This window comes from Microcebus murinus, chromosome 5 (genome assembly GCF_040939455.1).
Source record: "Microcebus murinus isolate Inina chromosome 5, M.murinus_Inina_mat1.0, whole genome shotgun sequence".
Classification (NCBI taxonomy): domain Eukaryota; kingdom Metazoa; phylum Chordata; class Mammalia; order Primates; family Cheirogaleidae; genus Microcebus; species Microcebus murinus.
In genome coordinates, this window is record NC_134108.1 from 78,581,456 (window position 1) to 78,605,488 (window position 24,033).

General features: G+C 43.9%; 1 protein-coding gene across 1 annotated transcript; it reads left to right on the top strand.

Moving 5' to 3' along the window:
- Positions 1-1,063: 1,063 nt before the first annotated feature.
- On the top strand, positions 1,064-23,643 carry CGAS (cyclic GMP-AMP synthase). The gene is made up of 5 exons (XM_076003187.1): positions 1,064-1,865; positions 10,780-10,999; positions 15,076-15,318; positions 20,117-20,219; positions 21,158-23,643. Exons 1-5 carry the CDS (start codon positions 1,197-1,199, stop codon positions 21,507-21,509), a joined length of 1,587 nt encoding a protein of 528 aa, XP_075859302.1. The 5' UTR covers positions 1,064-1,196; the 3' UTR covers positions 21,510-23,643.
- The last annotated feature ends 390 nt before the right edge of the window (positions 23,644-24,033 follow it).

Below are 24,033 nucleotides of genomic sequence, written 5' to 3' on the forward strand. Positions count from 1 at the left end.
CTTCAATATTTTCTCTTTCTTTTCTTTCTTTTCTGTAGAGATAGTGTTACCATCCAACCAGGTTCATTGCCTACTGCTCAAGGGCAAGCCAATACTCTGAGGCAGCAGGGTTTACAGCAGAGAAAGCATTTAATATTGCAGGTGCCATGGAAAGAGATGGTAGGAATTTCTCAAATCCATCTCCTCGAAAGTTTGGGAGGAAGGTTTTTAAAGACAGTTTGGTAGGCAAAAGGCCAGGGAATTCGGTCTGCTAATTGGCTGGCTTGGGTGGAACCATAGGGGTGTAGCAATTGTCTTCTTTGCTGAGTTAGCTCGTGGGTGGAGCTCAACACCAGTTGAGTCTGTTCCGTGGTATGGGCCACTGGTCTGGGTGAGCCATCCCTTCTACAGGAATGCGAGGCCTGGAAGATATCCCCCAAACTAGCCTTAGGTTTCACAAGGATGATGTTACCTATGGAGAAAATTAAGAATCTTTACGATCACCAGCTATGTGACTCTAGAGGAGCAATTATATTGAAGCAAACATGGAGACAGTGGCTGTTTACTATTCAGATTTTTAGCTAGGCCTGTGCCTTCACAGAGTTTTAGGCCTTTACCACACAGTACTCACCTTGCACCCCTTTACTGATTTGTAAAGTGCGATTTCAAGGTGGTCTTGCTATGCTGCCCATGCTGGTCTGGAACTCCTGGCCTCAAGCGATCCTCCCACCTCAGTCTTCCAAAGTGCTGGGATTAGAGGTATGAGCCACCACCCCTGGCCTAATTTATCAATAAGAAAAAAAAAAGCCCTTATCGAAACCTATATTGAGAAAGGCTCTCTGTCAACCACAAATGTGGGAGAAGGTATAAATAGTTTTTCAACACAGTTTTAGGTGGCACAACATCAAACGCGTTTGGCGACCAAGGTTCTCGAGAGCGTTTCCTGTGTCTACAGCTGGCCCAGCCAGCTCGCGCCGGAGCGTGAGAAAATCAGCGACTCTGAGGGCGCCGGGGGTGGCCGTCGCCACCCGGCGGGGGCGTGGCCGCCAGTGACTTCCCAGCCTGGACTTCCTCTTGGGGGCCAGCTCCGGCGACGCGGGAGCCGCTAAGTTCCCGCCAGATTTTTAAGTTTCGTTTCCAACCGCCTCAGCTGGTTCTTCCTCTCGCGGCCTTTCTCCAAAGCTTATTCTTCTTTCGGGGAACAGAGAGCGCCAGCCATGGACCCTCGGCGCGGAAGGGCGACGCGGACAGCTTCCAAGGCCGGAGCCTCGGCCCCCGGGGTTTCGGCGCGGAGCTCGAGGGGCGCCCCGCCGGAACCCACGGAGTCCCCGGCGGACCCCTCGACCGCCCAGCCGGGCGCGGGCAGGCGCGGCTCCGCCAGGAAGTCGGGATCCCAGCAGCAGAAGAGCGCGCCGGGCTCCGGGGACGGCACGCGGGTCCGCGCGCCCGGGGCCCGCGCCAAGAAGGCGCCTCTGCGCGCCGAGGACCCGGGCGGCGCGGCCCTGGCGGGGGAGCAGGCGGTTCCGGCGGAGAGGCCGGCACCTCCCGCGGTCTCCGCGCCGCCCCTGCCCAGGGCCGGATCTCGCCGCCAGGGGGGTGCGCGCGGCTCCGGGGAGCAGAGACCCCCGCCCAGGTCCGCGAAGGTTCCCAGCGCCGACGCACCTGTTCCGGCCGCCAGCCTCGCCTGCCGGGATGCCGCCGCGCCTCGGGGCTGCAAGCTGCGGGCGGTGCTGGATAAGTTGAGGTTGAGCCGCCCGGACACCTCCGCGGCGGCCGAGGTAGTGAACAGGGTCGTGGACCACCTGCTGCGGAGACTGCAGACCTGCGAGTCCGAGTTCAAAGGCGTCGCGCTGCTGCGCACCGGGAGCTACTACGAGCATGTGAAGGTGAGCTGCACCGCGCCTGCTCTCCGCATCCTGCCTCGGCCCCTCCGTAGTCGGCCCAGTAATCCTCACCTCGCCCCCTAGCCTCCCCAGTAATCCTCACCCCACTCCCTAGCCTCCCCAATAATCCTCACCATACTCCCCTAGCCGCCCCAGTAATCCTCACCCCTCTCCATAGCCTCCCCAGTAATCCTCACCCCTCTCCATAGCCTCCCCAGTAATCCTCACCCCTCTCCATAGCCTCCCCAGTAATCCTCACCCCTCTCCATAGCCTCCCCAGTAATCCTCACCCCTCTCCATAGCCTCCCCAGTAATCCTCACCCTGTTCCCTGGCCTCCCCAGTAATCCTCACCTCGCCCCCTAGCCTCCCCAATAATCCTCACCCCACTCCCTAGCCTCCCCAATAATCCTCACCATACTCCCCTAGTCACCCCAGTAATCCTCACCCCTCTCCATAGCCTCCCCAGTAATCCTCACCCCTCTCCCTATCCTCCCCAGTAATCTTCACCCTGTTCCCTGGCCTCCCCAGTAATCCTCCCCAGTAATCCTCATACTCCCCTATCTTCCCCAGTAATCCTCACCCTGTTCCCTGGCCTCCCCAGTAATCCTCACCATACTCCCCTAGACTCCCCAGTAATCCTCACCCCTCTCCATAGCCTCCCCAGTAATCCTCACCCCATTCTCTAGCCTCCCCAGTAATCCTCACCCCATTCCCTAGCCTCCCCAGTAATCCTCACCCCATTCCCTAGCCTCCCCAGTAATCCTCACCCCTCTCCCTATTCTCCCCAGTAATCCTTACGCCGCTCCCTAGCCTCCCCAGTAATCATCACCCCGCTCCCTGGCCTCCCCAATAATCCTCACCATACTCCCTAGCCTCCCAGTAATCCTCCCTCTCCTGGGTCACAGTCCCTCACTCCCTTCGAAAGTATCTCAGACTCTTGCTAGTTCTCGTGGTGTGCGACACAGTTCTAAGTAAAACAACAAATAGTTCATTTATTCATCCATACATCCAACAATCATACAAGCAACTGACATTGATTACCAGCTACTCTTAAGACACGGCTATTGGGGGAAATCAAATGTATGGATTCATTCATGTAAGCAGGTATGTGTCGAGTTTCCGTAACAGTGCTGTGTGGTTGGTAGTGTTTACTTGAGATCTCAAGTCAGATTCTGACTTGTATAATTTAAAGTGGTCTGTGAAAAATTCCACATTAGTGTTAATGTATCTAACATTAATGTGGACCTTTTCCTATGAGGAGATCTGTACTCCATAGGAAAAATATCTGGAGTCCTTCATCCCCCTCCCCTGTCTCCTGCTAGCCTCCTTTCCCCAATTTCTTATACAGATATCATGGGGATCATAGATATCACTGTGATCATAGCTCACAGTGTAATGCTAAAAAAAAAAAAGAAGAGAAAATTTCCCTACAGATACTGAAAGTATGCTTCCTAAGTACACATCCCATATAATTGGTTATAAGTGTGTATGTATTCCATAGCTCCATTTGTTTGTGGATGATTGAGTCATTAATCATTCCAAACCTTCTAAATTGAAGGTTTAGAAGCAGGTTCCTGACTGGAGTTTATTTGCTGACCAGTGACACATTTCTTTGGTTCTGTTTTTTGCCTTCTCTGTCAGTTTTCTGAATGCTGAGCTGTGCGCCTCTTTAACTCCATGTAAGATCTTGTGTGTAGCAGGAACAGAAATAGAGACTGATAGCATATATTTATTAAGTAATCAATATATTTTAGAGTTACATATTGGCTTTATTCAACTGACTGCTCTCTTCCTGAAGGTGGATGATTGTAAAACTTGAGATTTAGAGTTTTAGGTTTATAAACTTTTAAGAGAACAGGCAAATATTGTGCGTCTTTGCATTTCTAAGCCTTAACACATAGCAAGCATTCAAGGCAACAAATGAATGAATGGGCTCAAGAAAAAAGGATGGGTGATTTCACTGAAGACTCATGCCTTTTCAGGGCAGCAAATTCAGATTTAATTCCATAATAAGAGTTTAATCTGGAATAGAAATTAACTTTTCATAAATTTTTTTTGGCTTCCCACCAGGATTGTAAGCTCCATTGTAACAGTGTTTTATACAACTCTGTGTACTCTACAGCTACTCATTCTACTGGTGTGGATTCAGTGGTATTTATTGTCCAAAAAGGCAGTGTATGTATGGTCTTTGGATCTTAAACTCTTTCAGCACTGAAGACCACTCATAAATAATTCTGTCTAAACGTTTCTTGAAAGCTAAGTAAGCAAAATCTTCATCAGAATGTGTCTTGAGCATGATTCTTATTCCATAAATCTCAATTCACCTCAATTACCGTATAGGAGAGTCGAAGGGAAAAAGAAAGTCATCAGTTAGGCAGTGTGTGGTGGCTCACACCTATATTCCCAGCACTCTGAGAGGCTGAGGCAGGAGGATACTTGAGCCCAGGAATTCAAGGTTATGGTAAGCTATGATCACACCACTGTGTTCTAGCCTGGATGACAGAGAAAAACTCTGTCTCTTAAAAAAATATATTTGTTAGAATTAGAGAACAGTAAGATATTTCAAGAATAGTCTCCAATCAGAATCAGTCTCTTTAAAAATTATGCTGGTAGAAAGAAATTCAATGAAATTCGTTTTGCCTAAAACATTTATTTTTACTCATTATAGAAGGTATATGTGTTCATTGTGGAGTTGACCCACTGCTCGTCCTCCAGCAGGCTTCCATGATGGCCCATCAGCTCCTTCCTTCTTACCCCTCTTCTTAGCCTCTCCCATATTCACCCCTGTCCCATGTGATATCCCTAGAAAAGTCAGAAAAGCATACCAAATAATATTACTCCTATTTTATTCAATGTTATCATTTTGATATACTTTCTTCCTTTACATATATCCTTGGATTTGTTATGCATACACTTGGATTTCAAAATTTTTATAATTCCAAGCTATTTATAATTAGTTAAAAGATAGATAAAATATACTTCTCAGTAACTTTTTTTTTGGAGACAGAGTCTTACTTTGTCACCTAGGCTGGAGTGCAGTTGTATGATCATAGCTCATTGCAGCCTTGAATTCCTGGGCTTCCTTGATCCTCCTGCTTCAGCCTCCCAAGTAGTTGGGGCTACAAGGCACATCACCATGACCAGCTAATTTTTAAATTTTTTTTTTTAAAGACGGGGGTCTCACTATGTTGCCCAGGCTGTTCTCGAACTCCTTGCCACAAGCCATCCTCCTGCTTTGGCCTCCTAAAGGGCTGGGATTATAGGTGTGTCCAGAAACAGACCACATATCATATAATTCAACATAGTACACAAAATGTGCAGCAATGTAATTCAGTGGAGGAAAGGATGGTTTTTAAAAAATACATGGATGGCCCGGCGCGATGGCTCACGCCTGTAATCCTAGCACTCTGGGAGGCCGAGGCGGATTGCTCAAGGTCAGGAGTTCAAAACCAGCCTGAGCAAGAGCGAGACCCCGTCTCTACTATAAATAGAAAGAAATTAATTGGCTAACTAATATATATAGAAAAAATTAGCCAGGCATGGTGGTGCATGCCTATAGTCCCAGCTACTCGGAAGTCTGAGGCAGGAGGAGTGCTTGAGCCCAGGAGTTTGAGGTTGCTGTGAGCTAGGCTGACACCACGGCACTCACTCTAACCTGGGCAAGAAAGTGAGACTCTGTCTCAAAAAAAAAGATAGAGAAGGCTAGGTGAGGTGTAATCCTAGCACTCTGGCAGGCCGAAGCAGGAGCATAACTTTAGGTCAGAAGTTCAAGAATGGCCTGAGTAAGAGCGAGACCCCGTCTCTACTAAAAATAGAAAAAATTAGCCAGGCATGGTGGCGCATGCCTGTAGTCCCAGCTACTTGGAAGGCTGAGGCAGGAGGATCACTTGAACCCAGGAGATTGAGGTTGCTGTGAGCGAGGCTGATGCCACGACACTCTAGCCTGGGTGACAGAGCAAGGCTCTGTCTCCAAAAAAAAAAGAAAGAGATAGAGAAGTTGGATTTCATTAGAATTAAGAACTTCTGTTCATCAAAAGACACCACTGAGAGAGTGAAAACACAAGACACAAACTGAGAGAAGATATTTACAATATGTATATTTGATATGACTTATATCAACCAATTTAAAATTGGGCAAAGACTTGAACAAACAAGCTAGTTCTGCAATCCAAATAGCAATAAACATGTGAAAGGTGCTCAACATCATTAATCATCAGGAAAATGCAAGATTAGGCCCTCATGAGATTATACTACACATGTGTTCACTAGAATTTAAAATTCAGAATTTTATCCTGCAGCTAAAAAATAATAATAAAATTAAATTTAAAAATACACCTTACCTCCTGCAGTTAAAAAAATAAAATTCAGCCGGGCATGGTGGCTCACGCCTGTAATCCCATAACTCTGGAAGGCCGAGGCAGGCGGATTGCTCAAGGTCAGGAGTTCGAAACCAGCCTGAGGGAGACCCCGTCTCTACTATAAAAAAATAGAAAGAAATTAATTGGCCAACTAATATATACATATTAAAAAAACTAGCCGGGCATGGTGGTGCATGCCTGTAGTCCCAGCTACTCGGGAGGCTGAGGCAGGAGGATTGCTTGAGCCAGGAGTTTGAGGTTGCTGTGAGCGAGGCTGATGCCACGGCACTCACTCTAGCCTGGGCAACAAAGCAAGACTCTGTCTCAAAAAAAATAAAATAAAATAAAAAAGTAAATAAAATAAAATTCAGAATTTTAGAAACTTTAAAAAACATACTTGACAATCTCAAGTGTTGGTGAAGACGTGGAGCAACAGAAACTTTCTTACACTGATGATGGGAGAATAAATTGCTACTACCTCTTTAGAAAATGGATAATTTAGGCCGGGCTCGGTGGCTCTCGCCTGTAACCTAGCACTCTGGGAGGCCAAGCCCGGTGGATTGCTCAAGGTCAGGAGTCGCTCAAGGTCAACCAGCCTGAGCAAGAGCGAGACCCTGTCTCTACTATAAATAGAAAGAAATTAATTGGCCAACTACAAAAAATATATATATAGAAAAAATTAGCCTGGCATGGTGGTGCATGCCTGTAATCCCGACTACTCGGGAGGCTGAGGCAAAAGGATCACTTGAGCCCAGGACTTTGAGGTTGCTGTGAGCTAGGCTGACACCAAGGCACTCTAGCCAGGGCAACAGAGTGAGACTCTGTCTTAAAAACAACAACAAAAAAAGAAAATGGATAATTTCTTGTCAAGTTAAAGATATGCTTGTCCGATATTCAGCAATTCCCCTCCTGGGTGTATATACAACTGCTTATATCCATGGAAAGGTGTATACAAGAATGCTCAAAATAGCATTATTTGAAATATTAGTTAAAAAGTGAAATAACCCATATCCATCAATAGAATTGTAAGGGTGTGAAGTCTGTGTGGGGGGGGGGAGAAAGAATTCTCAGTGATTAGGTTATACAGAAGTAAAAGTTTATTTTTCCTGAGAAAGGAGGGAAGGAAGAAAGAAAGAGGGAGGGAAGGAAGAGAAAGAAAGAAAGAAAAGATATATATATATATAGAGAGAGAGAGAGAGAGAGAGAGAGAAAGAAAGAGAGAGGCAACGACACAGAGGAAGGGTCAGGCCTGGAGGAAAGTTTCTTGGTGCTTTTAAAGGGTAGAAATGGCTTTTGCTTTTTCCTCTGCTTTAGGGGACTGATAAAAACAGCTGTGAAGCTGCTGTATTGGCTTTTTTCTGTTTCCCACAAAGCGATTGATAGCAGAAATTAGTTTCTTCTTTCCTCTTGATAGTGGGAGGCGCCTGGTACTTTGTCTTTCTAGGAAGCAGGGGAAGCTCGCAGTCCTGCCCTCTGCTCAGGAACTTTTTCAAGGCTGAGAAAGAACTCAGAGATAACAAGTTAGGCCACACGTGTTTTAATTAAACAAAGGATAGTTGTGAGTTTATTTCTCTCACTTTCTCTTTGATAGTTTATTTTCTTCTGTTAGATAGGTTATTAGTAAGACCAACTTTCAGGAATGAGTGAATATATTTGATATATTCTATTAACTCAAGGCAATACTACATAGAATGAAAAAGAACAAACTATCGATATACACGATATGGATGAATGGAAGTGATCAGATGTAAAAGACTGCATGCCATGTGATGCCAGTTGCATGACATCCCTAAGCAGGCAGAGCTGCTGTGGTGTTAGAAGTCAGAATAGCAGCTACCTGCAGCAGAGCAGTTCCCACTCTCTCTACTAACAGCGTGGGAACGTGAAGCTTTTATGGTGCTGTGGGTGAATTTGGAATGCCAAGAAAACTCACTGTTCTTACTGGGCTTCTGCTGCTCTCTCTCTCTCTCTTTCTCTCTCTTTCTTCCTTCCCTTCCTTCCTTCCCTTCCTTCCTTCCCTTCCTTCCCTTCCTTCCTTCCCTTCCTTCCTTCCCTTCCTTCCTTCCTTCCTTCCTTCCCTTCCTTCCTTCCCTTCCTTCCTTCCCTTTCTTTCTTTCTTTTTTTTTTTTTTTTGAGACAGAGTCTCGCTTTGTTGTCCAGGCTAGAGTGAGTGCCGTGGCGTCAGCCTAGCTCACAGCAACCTCAAACTCCTGGGCTCGAGCAATCCTACTGCCTCAGCCTCCCAAGTAGCTGGGACTACAGGCATGCGCCACCATGCCCGGCTAATTTTTTATATATATATATATATCAGTTGGCCAATTAATTTCTTTCTATTTATAGTAGAGACGGGGTCTCGCTCTTGCTCAGGCTGGTTTTGAACTCCTGACCTTGAGCAATCCGCCCGCCTCTGCCTCCCAAGAGCTAGGATTACAGGCGTGAGCCACCGCGCCCAGCCTCTTTTTTTTTTTTGAGACAGAATCTCACTTTGTTGCCCAGGCTAGAGTGAGTGCCATGGCGTCAGCCTAGCTCACAGCAACCTCAATCTCCTGGGCTCAAGCAATCCTGCTGCCTCAGCCTCCTGAGTAGCTGGGACTACAGGCATGCGCCACCATGCCCGGCTAATTTTTTCTATATATATTAGTTGGCGAATTAATTTCTTTCTATTTATAGTAGAGATGGGGTCTCGCTCTTGCTCAGGTTGATTTCGAACTCCTGAGCTCAAACGATCTGCCCACCTCAGCCTCCCAGACAGTTAGGATTACAGGCGTGAACCACTGCACCTGGCCTGTTTTTCTTGAATAAATTCTGCTTGGATTGTTGCAAGCCTTTAGTTAATTTGCAGAATTCTGAAAAAGTTGAATTTGATGATTTCTGCCTATATTCTTGTTGCTTTTGTGGAAGAGCAGATTTTTGGAGCCTCCTTACCTGGCCATTCCCACCATGTCCCTTCAAGTGTTTGCTTCACTCTCATAGTATGTCTTACTCAGCTCAGATTGCCATAAAAAAAATACTATTTAGACTGGGTCGTTTAAACAACAGCAATTTATTTTCTCACAGTTCTGGATACTGGAAGTCATAGATTGCAGTGCCAGCATGACAGGTTCTGGTAAAGGCTCTCTTCCTGGTTTGTAAAAATCACCTTCTCACTGCATGTTTGCATGGCTCACATGGATTAGTGTCCTACCCGTATGACCTTATTTAACCTTAATTACCTCCTAAAAGCCCTATCTCCAAATACAGTGACATTGAGGGTTAGGGTTTCAACATATGAATTTGGGGAGAGGACACAATTTGGTCTATGACAGAGCATATCTCAATTTGGATTGACTGCATAGACATGTGTGGCTAGACTGTACCGTATTGAACAGTGTCTTCCAATAGCTGCACTTAGAACATACTCCTAAGTAATGTAAGACTTGTGGAACTTTTACTATAGAAAAAATAAATATTTATTATAATGGCTATAATTATTGTGAGGATGAAAAAGAAGAATCTTTGAAGCTCTTAACAAATGCTGTGCTTGGCCGGGCGCGGTGGCTCACGCCTGTAATCCTAGCTCTTGGGAGGCCGAGGCGGGCGGATTGCTCAAGGTCAGGAGTTCAAAAACAAATGCTGTGCTTCAGAGACACTAATGTAGTGCATGACTTGGAGCTCCCACTCGCTTGGATAGCTGGGTGCCATAAGAGCCAGCTCTGGATCAGCTGGCCAGGTCGTGACTACACACATTTTTGAGACTGTTGTGACAGCAGGGTGGCTGCAGCATATATTGGTGACATAAAAAGTAATAATCTAAAGGTGTTTAATTTTATTGAACTTTAAACTCAGGAAACAACTGGTATAGATTTTGAGAGCTTATATCATATCATTTAAAGTTATTTTTAATTAAAAATTAATGCTTAAGTCAGGCTCAGTGGCTCACCCCTGTAATCCCAGAGACTTGGGAGGCTAAGGCGGGAAGATCATTGGAGGCCAGGAGCTCCAGGCTGCAGTAAGCTATGATCGTGCCACTGCACTTTAGTGTGGGCAATAGAGTGATACTCTATCTCTAAAAACAATAATAATACTTCTTGGTCATTGTTAAAAATAAATTGAGTGTAGAACCTACAAACTAAAACCAGTAATACTCTTGTACCTCCTCCCGGTTTTACTGGTCCCATTTCCAAAGCATATAAGTATAAGGAATCTGGATGTTTTCTCCTTTTTTGGGACAGGATCTTGGTCTGTTCCCCAGGCTAGAGTGCAGTGAGGTCATCATAGCTCACAGCAACCTCAAACTCCTGGGCTCAGGCTATCCTTCTGCCTCAGCCTCCAGAGTAGGTGGGACTACAGGCTTGCACCACCACGTCCTCCTGATTTTTCTATTTTTTGTAGAGACTGGGTCTTGCTATGTTGCTTAGGCTGGTCTCTGACTCTTAGCCTCAAGTTATCCTCCCACCTGTGCCTCCCAAGGAATCTTGCTTTTTAAAGTATGGTTATAGTGGAAATTCAAGAAAAAAATGCAATTATTAGGAAAATATTCATAAGCAAACATTTCAGTGCTGTTTTTGCTATTTCTTAGATTTCTGCGCCCAATGAATTTGATGTCATGTTTAAACTGGAAGTCCCCAGAATTGCACTAGAAGAATATCACAACAGTGGTGCCTATTACTTTGTGAAGTTCAAAAGAAATCCGAAAGGAAATCCTCTGAGTCAATTTTTAGAAGGGGAAATATTATCAGCTTCTAAGATGCTGTTGAAGTTTAGGAAAATCATTAAGGAGGAAATTAAAAATATCGAAGGTAAAATTTTTGTCTTTTGATTTTTAAAGGTCTAATCATATCTACTAACTGGCAATGCGTGCTCCTCTCTTGATCTTTCTTGACCTCGCTGCAGCAGACTACTGACTACTACCTACGTCCGGAGACTCTTTGCTCTTGATTTAAGTTTGCTGCAGCTTCTTGGTATTCTTCTGCAACGTTGACTGGCTCTATTTCAGTCTTCAATGAATATTCATTGATCTGCTGCCTGTGCCACTGGGCATAACCCGTATGTGCTTGGATAAATCAGTGGGATCCCCTCTTTAAGCTCATAATCTATTATGATAGGAAGACAGAGTGTAAATAACATGTAACACAAATTGCAGTGGGTGCTCTGAAGGGAGAAGTGATAGCAATTAGGGTGGCCTGGGTCAGTGGAACCAGGCCCTGAGGCAAAAGAGCTTGGTCAGCTCCGGGAACAAAAACCAGGCCCATATGGACAAGGGAAAGAATGACATGGAATGCAGTTGAAAAGGCATTCGTGGACTAGATTCTAGTAAGGACTTGTGGATCCTGGAAAGGAATTCAGATTTTATTCTGTGTTCATTGAGAAGCCAGGTTTTAATCAGGGAGTAATGATTGGCTTTGTAGGGTTTTTTTTTTGTTTGTTTGTTTGTTTTGAGACAGAGTCTTACTCTGTTGCCCAGGCTAGAGTACCATGGCATCACCCTAGCTCACAGCAACCTCAAACTCCTGGGCTTAAGCAATCCTACTGCCTCAGCCTCCCGAGTAGCTGGGACTACAGGCATGTGCCACCATGCCCGGATAATTTATTTTCTATATACATTAGTTGGCCAATTAACTTCTTTCTATTTATAGTAGAGATGGGGTCTCGCTCTTGCTCAGGCTGGTTTTGAACTCCTGACCTCGAGAAATCCGCCCGCCTCGGCCTCCCAGAGTGCTAGGATTACAGGCGTGAGCCACTGTGCCTGGCCAATTTCTTTCCATTTATCGTAGAGATGGGGTCTCGCTCTTGCTCAGGCTGGTTTTGAACTCCTGACCTCGAGCAATCCTCCCGCTTCGGCCCCCCAGAGTGCTAGGATTACAGGCGTGAGCCTCCATGCCCCGCCTGGATTTGTAGTTTTAAAAATTAAACTCTGATCCACCTCACTGTCATGTTAAAAAAAAAAAAAAAAAAAAAAAAAATTAAACTCTGGTCCAGGCGGTGGCTCTCGCCTGTAATCCTAGCACTCTGAGAAGCCCAGGCGGGAGGATCACTCAAGGTCAGGAATTCGAAACCAGCCTGAGCAAGAGCAAGACCCCGCCTCTACTAAAAAAAATAGAAAGAAGTTAATTGGCTAACTAAAAATATATAGAGGCCGGGCGCTGTGGCTCACGCCTGTAATCCTAGCTCTTGGGAGGCCGAGGCGGGCGGATTGCTCAAGGTCAGGAGTTCAAAACCAGCCTGAGCAAGAGCGAGACCCCGTCTCTACTATAAATAGAAAGAAATTAATTGGCCAACTGATATATATATAAAAAAAAAATTAGCCGGGCATGGTGGCACATGCCTGTAGTCCCAGCTACTCGGGAGGCTGAGGCAGGAGGATCGCTTGAGCCCAGGAGTTTGAGGTTGCTGTGAGCTAGGCTGACGCCACGGCACTCACTCTAGCCTGGACAACAAAGTGAGACTCTGTCTCAAAAAAAAAAAAAAAAAAAAAAAAAAATATATATATATAGAAAAAATTAGCCAGGCATGGTGACACATGCCTGTAGTCCCAGCTACTCGGGAGGCTGAGGCAGAAGAATCGCTTGAGCCCAGGAGTTTGAGGTTGCTGTGAGCTAGGCTGACGCCACAGCACTCACTAGCTGGCTTCTATGGAGATATTAAGAAGCAAATAGGGAGATTAGAAAGGAAAACAGACCCCGTCTCTACTATAAATAGAAAGAAATTAGCCAAACAACTAAAATATATGGAAAAAAATTAGCTGGGCATGGTGGCGTATGCCTGTAGTCCCAGCTACTCGGGAGGCTGAGGCAGAACGATAGCTTGAGCACAGGAGTTTGAGGTTGCTGTGAGCTAGGCTGATGCCATGCCACGGCATTCTAGACTGGGCAACAAAGTGAGACTCTGTCTGGGGAAAAAAAAAAAATAGAAAGGAAAATATTGTAATAGTTCAGTGAAAGATACATTGTAACCCTTTTTACATGGTGGCTCACGCCTGAAATCCTAGCACTCTGGGAGGCCCAGGCGGGAGGATTGTTTGAGCTCAGGAGTTCGAGACCAGCCTGAGCAAGAGCAAGACCCCGTCTCTACTAAAAATAGAAAGAAATTAGCTGGACAACTAAAATATATAGAAAAAAATTAGCCAGGCATGGTGGCACATGCCTGTAGTTCCAGCTACTCGGGAGGCTGAGGCTGGAGGATCGCTTGAGCCCAGGAGTTTGAGGTTGCTGTGAGCTAGGCTGATGCCATGGCACTCTAGCCCGGGCAACAGAGTGAAACTCTGTCTAAAAAAAAAAAAGAACAATTCAGTAGGGAGAGAGATGGTTCATGGAGGAGAAGGAATAATTGAAGAGCAAGGTGCTTGTGAAGGTGAGAGGAAAGAGATCCAGAGAACATGTGGATATGTGTTCTTTGAAAGGTGGAAGGACACTTCCTTAGTGGTAACAGGAGAGAATAAAGATGCAATGGGTAAGGGGTGGACAGGTTTGCAAATTTCTTTAGCATTTTCTCCTTTGTTACTTCCTCACTGTGGTCCCTCCTAGAAATCTTTTTCTTTTTTTTTTTGTTTAAAACAGAGTCTCACTCTGTTGCCCTGGCTAGAGTGAATGCCGTGGCATCACCCTAGCTCACAGCAACCTCAAACTCCTGGGCTCAAGCACTCCTCCTGCCTCAGCCTCCTGAGTAGCTGGAACTATAGGCACGTGCCATGAGGCCTGGCTAATTTATCTATTTTTAGTAGAGATGGTGTCTCGCACTTGCTCAGGCTGGTCTTGAACTCCTGAGCTCAGGCCATCCTCCTGCCTCGGCCTCCCAGAATGCCAGGATTGCAGACACAAGCCACCGAGCCTGGCCTAGGAGTAGTGTTTACTGCTCAACACCAGCTCCCAAAGCCACCTGAACTTCTGACCTGCTCAATGGCCATCTCCACTTGTTTGTCTCACAGACACCTAGAGTTCATTGTGTCTAATGAAGTTCAAGTCAGCCCAATTTTTCTTCTTCAGGAAGAAAGAAATTCTATTTTAGGGAATGGAATCAACATCAATCATTTCCCAGACCAAACTCCTCGAATGGCATCCCAGGCTTGTAGTTTCGTGCTCAGGTCACAGACTCAATCTGTCCACCAGTTTTGTTGATCTGAACCTCGCGCTTCTGCCTGTGCCTTTTTTTTTTTTTTTGAGACAGAATCTCGATCTGTCACCTGGACTAGAGTGCCATGGTGTCAACCTAGCTCACAGCAACCTCAAACTCCTGGGCTCAAGTGATCCTCTTGCCTCAGCCTCCCAAGTAGCTGGGATTACAGGCGCATGCCACCACACGCAGCTAATTTTTTCTATTTTTAGTAGAAACGGGGAAGGGGGGGGTTTCGCTCTTGCTCAGGCTGGTCTCGAACTCCTGACCTCAAGCAATCCTCCTGCCTCGGCTTCCCAGAGTGCTGGGATTACAGCGCGAGCCACCATGCCCTGCCCTGCCCTGGGTCTTGATGCTCATTGCCTCTGTGCTACCATGGTACCCGACCTCTGCACTGGGCTGTTGCTGTGGTCTTCTCACTGCCTCTGTCTTCCCTGCACTCGTCTGACCTCTTCTCCAGGCTTCCCTCCAAACTGCCATCCATAATTCTAAAAAAAAAACTTAACCATAGGACTCCCAAACCTCAAGGTCTTCAGGGAACCCTCATCATATATGCCAAACACAATCTTACCAATGCCTCCCCATGGTAGGTATCAATACATATTGGTTAAATGAGTAAAACCTTTGTCTAGTGGAGCCAATTTCCATTTTAGAACTAATGTTCACCTTATACTTAGCACTTCAGAGATCTTCAGTCATAGTTTCCCACATATTTCCAGAGAAAATTGGATTGATAAACTTTCTTTACTTTCTTATGTTTAAACAGATGCAGATATCATTGTGGAGAGGAAGAAAAGAGGGAGTCCTGCTGTAACACTTCTCATTAGAAAACCTGAAGCAATATCTGTGGATATAATCCTGGCTTTGGAATCAAAAAGTAGCTGGCCTGCTAGCACCCAAGAAGGCATGCCCATCAATAATTGGCTTGGAGCAAAAGTTAAGACCAAACTAAGACGACAGCCATTTTACCTTGTACCCAAGCATGCTAAGGAAGGAAATGGTTTTCAAGGTATTTTGAATGTTATAGTTAACTTAAAGACATAAAAGAGTTGTTACTGTTATATGCTAGGGCAGTATAAGAACAACAGCTGGCCAGGCGTGGTGGCTCACACCTGTAATCCTAGCACTCCCGGAGGCCGAGGCTGGTGGATCCTTGGAGCTCAGGAGTTTGAGACCAGCCTGAAGAAGAGCGAGACCCTGTCTCTACTAAAAACATAGAAATTAGCTGGACAACTAAAAAAAAATATATCTATATCTATATCTATCTATCTATCTATCTATCTATCTATCTATCTATCTATCTATCTATAAAATATTAGCCAGGCATGGTGGTGCATGCCTGTAGTCCCAGCTACTCAAGAGGCTGAGGCAGTAGGATTGCTTAAGCCCAGGAGTTTGAGGTTGCTGTGAGCTAGGGTGATGCCATGGTACTCTAGCCTGGGCAACAGAGTAAGACTCTGTCTCAAAAAAACCCAAAAAATTAAATATTCAATTTTAAAATATCTAGTAACCTGCATTTGAATTATTTCTTTTTTTAAAAAAAATAAAGAGGCCGGGCGCGGTGGCTCACGCCTGTAATCCTAGCTCTCTGGGAGGCCGAGGCGGGCGGATTGCTCAAGGTCAGGAGTTCAAAACCAGCCTGAGCAAGAGCGAGACCCCGTCTCTACTATAAATAGAAAGAAACTAATTGGCCAACTGATATATATATAAAAAAAATTAGCCGGGCATGGTGGCTCATGCCTGTAGTCCCAGCTACTCGGGAGGCTGGGACAGAAGGATCGCTCGAGCCCAGGAGTTTGAGGTTGCTGTGAGCCAGGCTGACACCACGGCACTCACTCTAGCCTGGGCAACAAAGTGAGACTCTGTCTCAAAAAAAAAAAAAAAAATAAAGAGAGACAGTATTGGTTTTGGAGTCAGACTGCTCTGGTTCTGATTCCTGAGACCTCTTCTATTACTAACTGTAATCTTGGGCTAGTTATGAAGCCTTCTAAACTTGTTTTCTCATCTGTACGCTAAGTTAATCAAAGGTACTTGAAAAATTCTGGGAAGATTAATAAGTCAGTACATGTGAAGTCCCTGGTTCCATTCATGGTGGTCATACATTATTATGTATTATCATCAGAGCCTAGACTCTCTATTCTCCATCCTGTTTCTCTTTTTCCTCCATCTTCCCATCCCACTGTTCCCATGTACCTAGCAGACCTTTCCAACTTCAGCTGTGGTTGGGTACAGTGGTTTTTCACCTGTGTGTCTCAGCCTCACAGATCAGGATGGGTTTTCAGGCTATCCTTATAGGTAACACTCAAATTCTAAGAACCACACTGAGGTGGTCCATAACTAAAACTGAATAATGATGATTTTTTTTTGAGGTGGCAGAAAGAAAGTAGATGATTATTTTCATTTTCTCTTATAAATTTACATAGGACTTTTGGCACCTACTACTGGTAGAATTCAGGGAAATTGGAAGAGACCACAAAACAAATGAGCCAAGTTATACATGAGTATTGCTAGAAAAAAAGCCCCCAAATAGTCAATCCTACTTAGTTTGATGGTTTGCATTTTTGCAGACACACATCATAACTTTTGGTATTGCATGCATATAGGAGTCATTTTCTGCAAGAAAAAATAGTTTGTAAAGGGGAAGTACGTAAGTCATTATTCACAGTTCCACGAAAGGAGCATAGCTTTCTGCAAAAAGAGGCTGCACCCCTGAGCAATTTTTTACAATGGTTGTCCCAAGAAACCCTCATTGATGTGATAGGGGAATCTCGGCAGGATCCCAAAAGTCCCCTTGCTGGCTCCCTGTCACCCTGAGGAAGACTGGAAGACAAATCAGCTTAGGGATGAGAAAGAGTCCTTCAGTGGTCCTGAGGCCTTTATGGTTGGGTAGTTCCTCACATCTTTGCATTAAGGTGAAAGTAAGTGGAGGCTTGTGATGGGTACTCAACTTCACCTCTGCTCTCTGTTACCCTTGGCTGTTCTCACATCTCCCATCATTCCAAATTATCTATATTCATTTTTTTTTGTTTTATATATTTTTTTTTCTCCTTTTCAAGTTGTTCTCTTTAGGGTATAAATTATCTATATTCAGACAAAACCCTGCCTCTCTGGTGTGTGTGTATGCATGCGTGTGTATTTGAGTGACTGAACAGAGGGACTCATTAACAGTGAAAATACTTGTACCAGATTGGAGGCATTTGTAACACCTGCTTTAGCTTTTCTCTTTCCAAACATTTCACAAGGAATTCCCTGGTTTCTGCTAGGTGCAGTGGCTCATGCCTATAATCCTAGTACTCAGGGAAGCTGAGACAGGAGGATCACTTGAGCTCAGGAGTTCAAGACCAGCCTGAGCAAGAATGAGACCCTGTCTCCACTAAAAACAGAAAATAAATTAGCTGGGCGTGGTGGCATGTGCCCATAGTCCGAGCTACTCGGGAGGCTGAGGCAGAAGAATCGCTTGAGCCCAGGAGTTTGAGGTTGCTGTGAGCTAGGCTGATGCCACAGTACTCTAGCCCAGGCAACAGAGCAAGACTCTGTCTCAAAAAAAAAAAAAAAAAAAATTCCCTGGTCTCACAAGCTATATATTTTAAAATGTTATTTGTTTAAGCTGGAGTGCAATGGCGTGATCCTAGCTCACTGTAGCCTGCAGCCTTTTTTAACTTAATCTAACTCTATAGCTCTGTATAGAGATAATAACATTCCTTTTCAAAGTCTAATTTTATAGCTGGTCAAAGAGTAAGTCTGTATGTAATTTTGATAGATATTGCCAAAATCCCCTCCATAGGCATTATTCCAATTTGCATTTCTACAGCAACATTAGAGTACCTGTTTCACCCTTGACCTCATTGACTTGTTACACTTTTTGCCAATTGAAATTTTTGTCAGTAATCTAAAAAATGAGGAATAATATTTTTTTTTTTTTTGAGACAGAGTCTCGCTTTGTTGCCCAGGCTAGAGTGAGTGCCGTGGCGTCAGCCTGGCTCACAGCAACCTCAATCTCCTGGGCTCAGCGATCCTCCTGCCTCAGCCTCCCGAGTAGCTGGGACTACAGGCATACGCCACCATGCCCGGCTAATTTTTTGTATATATATTTTTAGTTGGTCAATTAATTTCTTTCTATTTTTGGTAGAGACGGGGTCTCGCTCAGGCTGGTTTCGAACTCCTGACCTTGAGCGATCCGCCCACCTCGGCCTCCCAAAGTGCTAGGATTACAGGCGTGAGCCACCGCGCCCGGCCTCAATGTAGGTTTTTAAAACATAAACTTTTTATTTTAGAATAGTTTTAGGTTTACAGAAAAATTGCAAAGACAGTACAGAGAGTTCCCATGTGCCCTATACCCATTTCCCTATTTTGGGGTGTGGTGGGGTCTTGCTCTGTGGCTGGCCTCAAACTCCTGGGCTCAAGTGATTCTCTCACCTTAGCCTCCTGAGTAGCTGGGATCATTTGTGCATGCCATCATGCTCTCATTTCCTGTTAGTTACATCTCACATTAATATGATACATTTGTCACAATTAACATACTGACTGCCACACTAGAAAAAAAATTTGTCCAGCAGGCACGGTGGCTCACGCTTGTAATCCTAGCACTCTGGGAGGCCGAGGCAGGTGGATTGCCCCAGGTCAGGAGTTCAAAACCAGCCTGAGCAAGAGCAAGATCCCGTTTCTACTATAAATAGAAAGAAATTAATTGCCCAACTAATATATATAGAAATAGCCAGGCATGGTGTGCGTGCCTGTAGTCCCAGCTACTTGGAGGCTGAGGCAGCAGGATTGCTTGAGCCCAGGAGTTTGAGGTTGCTGTGAACTAGGCTGACTACACAGCACTCACTCTAGCCTGGGCAACAAAGTGAGACTCTGTCTCAAAAAAAAAAAAATTTGTCCTTGGGGCTATGGTGTTTTTTTTTTTTTTTTTTTTTTGAGGCTGGTTTCAAACTTCTTGACCTTGAGCAATCCACTGGCCTGGACCTCCCAGAGTGCTAGGATTATAGGCGTGAGCCACCGCACCAGCCTGCCGTCATTATTGACATGATAGAATTGCATAGATAGAAAATACAAAAGAATCTACAAATAAATTCACAAAATTGATAGAGTCACCAAGATTGTGGATATGAAAATCAAATGCATTTTGATACGTGGCAACATTACTGGTATAAAACCCACTAGGTAATAGGGGGATCAGAGCCTAAAAGAGCTAGCCATGGTAAGCCTTGGGGAGAAATAATTCTATTTTTACACAAACTGTTACAAAAAATTTTTTAAATTTATTTTTCATATTTTTAAATTTATATATATATATATATATATATATATATATATATATATATATACATTTTTTTTTTTTTTTTTGAGACAGAGTCTCACTTTGTTGCCCAGGCTAGAGTGAGTGCCATGGCATCAGCCTAGCTCATAGCAACCTCAAACTCCTGGGCTCAAGCAATCCTTCTGCCTCAGCCTCCCGAGTAGCTGGGACTACAGGCATGCACCGCCATGCCCAGCTAATTTTTTCTATATATTTTTAGTTGGCCAATTAATTTCTTTCTATTTTTTTAGTAGAGGTGGGGTCTTGCTCTTGCTCAGGCTGGTTTCGAACTCCTGACCTTGAGCTATCCTCCCGCCTTGGCCTCCCAGAGTGCTAGGATGACAGGCGTGAGCCACCGCGCCTGGCCTGTTCACTTCTTTTTATCTGTCTTACTCTAGAATTTTTTTTAGAATGATATTTTAATGAAGGGAATCAGTTAAATAATTGTGTTGTTTAGCTATGGATGCTTTTGGTAAAATCCTATTCTATTTTTCTTGTTGAAATTAAGAAGAAACATGGCGGATATCCTTCTCTCATATTGAAAAGGACATTTTGAGCAATCATGGAGAAGATAAAAAATGTTGTGAAAAAGGAGGAATGAAATGCTGCAGGTAACATCCTTATTTTATTAAAGGGCAAATTATCTATGGTATGGTTAATTCTTTGTTCTCTATAATTCTCCATAACCCAAACCTGAAGATGATCATTGCTGGGCTGGGTGTGTAGGGCAGGGCAGGGTTGAGTTGACCTAGAGAGAGTGTGAGTATGACACCTGAGAAACTAGATCCAAGGGACCAAGGAAAGATATTGTTAGAAGGCAAGACCAGCGAGCAGTTGTCCTGAACCCTGGGTCAGACAGATGTATAAGTAGGATGGAGTGAGAGGGTATGAACAGTAGCCATGACAATTTGATGAGTCTTAGTATTCTGGTTGCTTAAAGGTAATGAATATTAATATTAATGTCATGTAATTGGAGGAGGCCAAAGGATCTCTTTTATTGAATATAGGTACTTGCTTTGGAATGGCTGCATCACAGGCTAGGGACTGACTGGCTAGACTTAAAACAACACTAAGTGGATAATTATTTTTCTCAACAGCATACACACTGTAAAGAACTGAGATTGAAAAGGGGCCAGGTGCGGTGGCTCATGCCTGTAATCCTAGCACTCTGGGAGGCCGAGGTGGGAGGATTGCTCGAGGTCAGGAGTTGGAAACCAGCCTGAGCAAGAGTGAGACCCCGTCTCTACTATAAATAGAAAGAAAGTAATTGGACAACTAATATATATATAGAAAAAATTAGCCAGGCATGGTAGTGTATGCCTGTAGTACCAGCTACTGGGGAAGCTGAGACAGGAGGATCGATTGAGCCCAGGAGTGTGAGTTTGCTGTGAGCTAGGCTGATGCCACGGCACTCTAGCCCAGGCAACAGTGTGAGACTCTGTCTAAAAATAAATAAATAGGTTTTTCCTGTAAAATGCCTAAAGTCCTTTGTTGAATGAAACAGGTTGCCAACAAGTGAAAATAAATGGTTTTCTTTTTTATTCAACAGGAAAGATTGCTTAAAACTAATGAAATACCTTTTAGAACAGCTGAAAAAAAAGTTTGAGAACCGAAAAGAACTGGATAAATTCTGTTCTTACCATGTGAAAACTGCCTTCTTCCACATCTGTACCCGGGACCCTGATGACAGTCAGTGGTGCTCCAAAGATCTGGAATTACGCTTTGATGACTGTGTGACGTACTTTCTTCAGTGCCTCAGGACAGAACAACTTGTGCATTATTTTATACCTGGATTCAATCTATTCTCTCAAGACCAAATTGACAAAACAAGTAAAGAATTTCTGTCAAAGCAAATTGAATATGAAAGAAACAATGGATTTCCAGTTTTTGATGAATTTTGAGATTTTGTTTTTAAAAATAGTCAACAATAATAGTGTTTGAAATTTGTCATAGCGATGGTTGACTAAAGTGACTGTAACTAATTATTCAGTTCTCAGTTTGTTGTAATAAACTCTAATCAGTATTCTAGGAAAGATAGTAGTCAAGGAATAAGAAGCAAAAGGAGTATGTGACATCTAAAAACATTACCAGATAGGAATGAAAAAAGGATAAAATACATATCACCTTAATGAAATTTACTGAATACTTATTGAACAGCAGTTCTTACCTAGCACAGGTGTATGGAAGGCTGTGAGAAACAGTATTAGAAATGATCCTTGGGAGGCTGAGGCCGGAGGATGGCTCAAGATCAGGAGTTTGCAACCAGCCTGAGCAAGAGCAAGACCTTGTCTCTACTAAAATAGAAAGAAATTAATTGGTCAACTAAAACATATATAGAAAAAATTAGGCAGGCATGGTGGCAGACTATAAATAGAAAGAAATTAGCCAAACAACTAAAATATATGGAAAAAATTAGCCAGGCATAGTGGCGCATGCCTGTAGTCCCAGCTACTTGGGAGGCTGAGGCAGGAGAATTGCTTGAACCCAGGAGTTTGAGGTTGCTATGAGCTAGGCTGACGCCATGGCACTCTAGCCTCGGCAACAGAGTGAGACTCTGTCTCAAAAGAAAAAGAAATGATCCTTGCCTCCATAAAACTGCTAAGCTTTATTCAACATACAACTATATTTGGAAGCAATGTCCTGTCCTATGTTAGGATAGGAAGGAAGGAATTGAAAAAGTTCTACAGTGACTCTGCATGTCTCAGGAATGACATGATCCTATAGGAAAATATAAGGTACTTTAATACATGTGACTAAATATAAAATACAAGTTATTTTCTTTTATTTATTTTTATTTTCAGTAAATTTTTTTATGTGTTTCTGAAAAGATGATACATACACATGGTGCCAAACTCAGAGAAATAGGTATAAAGTAAAACATGACTCCCTCTCTCCTCTCTGCTCAGGCAGCATTCAACCTAGAAGCAACTGCTGTTTGTTAAATTTTTCCTGTTCGTATGTTCTGCACATTTTCTTGTTGGTTAGTTTAATGCTTTCCTTATTGTTTTGTACAAGTTCTTAATATATTTTGGGTACTTACCCTTTGTTTGTTGTCTATGTAACAAATAACTTCTACCATGGGGGTTGTCATCACCTTTTTTGGTATCTTTTACAAGGCTTTAAAATTTTAATAGAGTTGAATCCGTTAGTCTTTTTTATGGTTCTTGCTTTTATACATCTTGTCTAACAACCTACTATGTTTAAACATACCAAGAGAAAAGTTAGATATTTAGAGATGTGATTTAGGGACAATTAATGATAAATAAAAACTAAAATAATCCAAGCTATTCTTAACTCTATTAAAATAGCGTGCAAAAAATGTAGTTGTAGTCTGATTTGAGAATATTACTCAGAATATTACAAAGTCATAGTAATATAACCATTGACTATTAACCTTATCAAAATTATTATCAACTATGGGGAGGATAGGACAACAGGCCAAGTGCCTGTGTGGTAGTAGTGGTTGTAGAGGGCTTGGAGATTATGTTTCCTACTGCTGTATAACAATTAACCACAAATGTAGTGGCTTAAAACAACACACATTTATGATCTCACATTTTCTATGGGTCAGGATTTTGTGCCTGGCTCCACTCAGGATCTCACAGGGCCATAATGAAGATGTTAGGCTGTGGTCTCATCTGAAGCTGGACTGGAGAAGGCTCTACTTTTGTTGGCAGAATTTAGTTCCTTATATTTGTAGGACAGGGGGATTCCGTTTCTTGCCATCTGTTGGCCAGAGGTTGCCTTTAGCTCCTTACTGCCTTCAGTTCCTTACCAGGTGAGCCTCCCAAAATAGGCACCCCACAGCAGTAGCTCCAGGGAAGCACTCCAGCGAGAGCGGTGCTGCAATCTTACTTAACACAAGCATACACACATAAAGTACATCCCATTGCCTTTACCATTTTGTGTTGTTGGAAGCAGGTCACAAGTCTCCAGGGGAGAAGAATCACTCAAGGATTTTGTGTTATTTAATAGTTTAGCCAGGCCAGGTGTGATGGCTCACGCCTGTAATGCTAGCACTCTGGGAGGCCAAGGCGGGTGGATCACTCAAGGTCAGGAGTTCAAAACCAGCCTGGGCAAGACCCTGTGTCTACTAAAAATAGAAAGAAATTAATTGGCCAACTACAAATATATAGAAAAAATTAGCCAGGCATGGTGGCACATGCCTGTAGTCCCAGCTACTTGGGAGGCTGAGGCAGAAGGATTGCTTGAGCCGAGGAATTTGAAGTTGCTGTGAGCTAGGCTGACGCCACGGCACTGTAGCCTAGGCAATACAGTGAGACTCTGTCTCAGAAAAAAACAAAAACAAAAACAACAAAAAATAGTTTAGCTGACTGTATAGTTAGGGGGAAAACAGTCCCCACAAGACCATCCTCACTTCTGACTGTCGTGGCCCATTTGCAGGACAAGATGAACACAGAACAT

What these genes read in the sequence shown, in the direction of transcription:
- CGAS (XM_076003187.1), top strand. Translation starts at nt 1,197, where the DNA reads ATGGACCCTCGGCGCGGAAGGGCGACGCGGACAGCTTCCAAGGCCGGA. An exon ending in GCTACTACGAGCATGTGAAG is followed by an intron (nt 1,866 to 10,779) that starts GTGAGCTGCACC and finishes GCTATTTCTTAG; the next exon opens with ATTTCTGCGCCCAATGAATT. An exon ending in GGAAGGAAATGGTTTTCAAG is followed by an intron (nt 15,319 to 20,116) that starts GTATTTTGAATG and finishes GTTGAAATTAAG; the next exon opens with AAGAAACATGGCGGATATCC.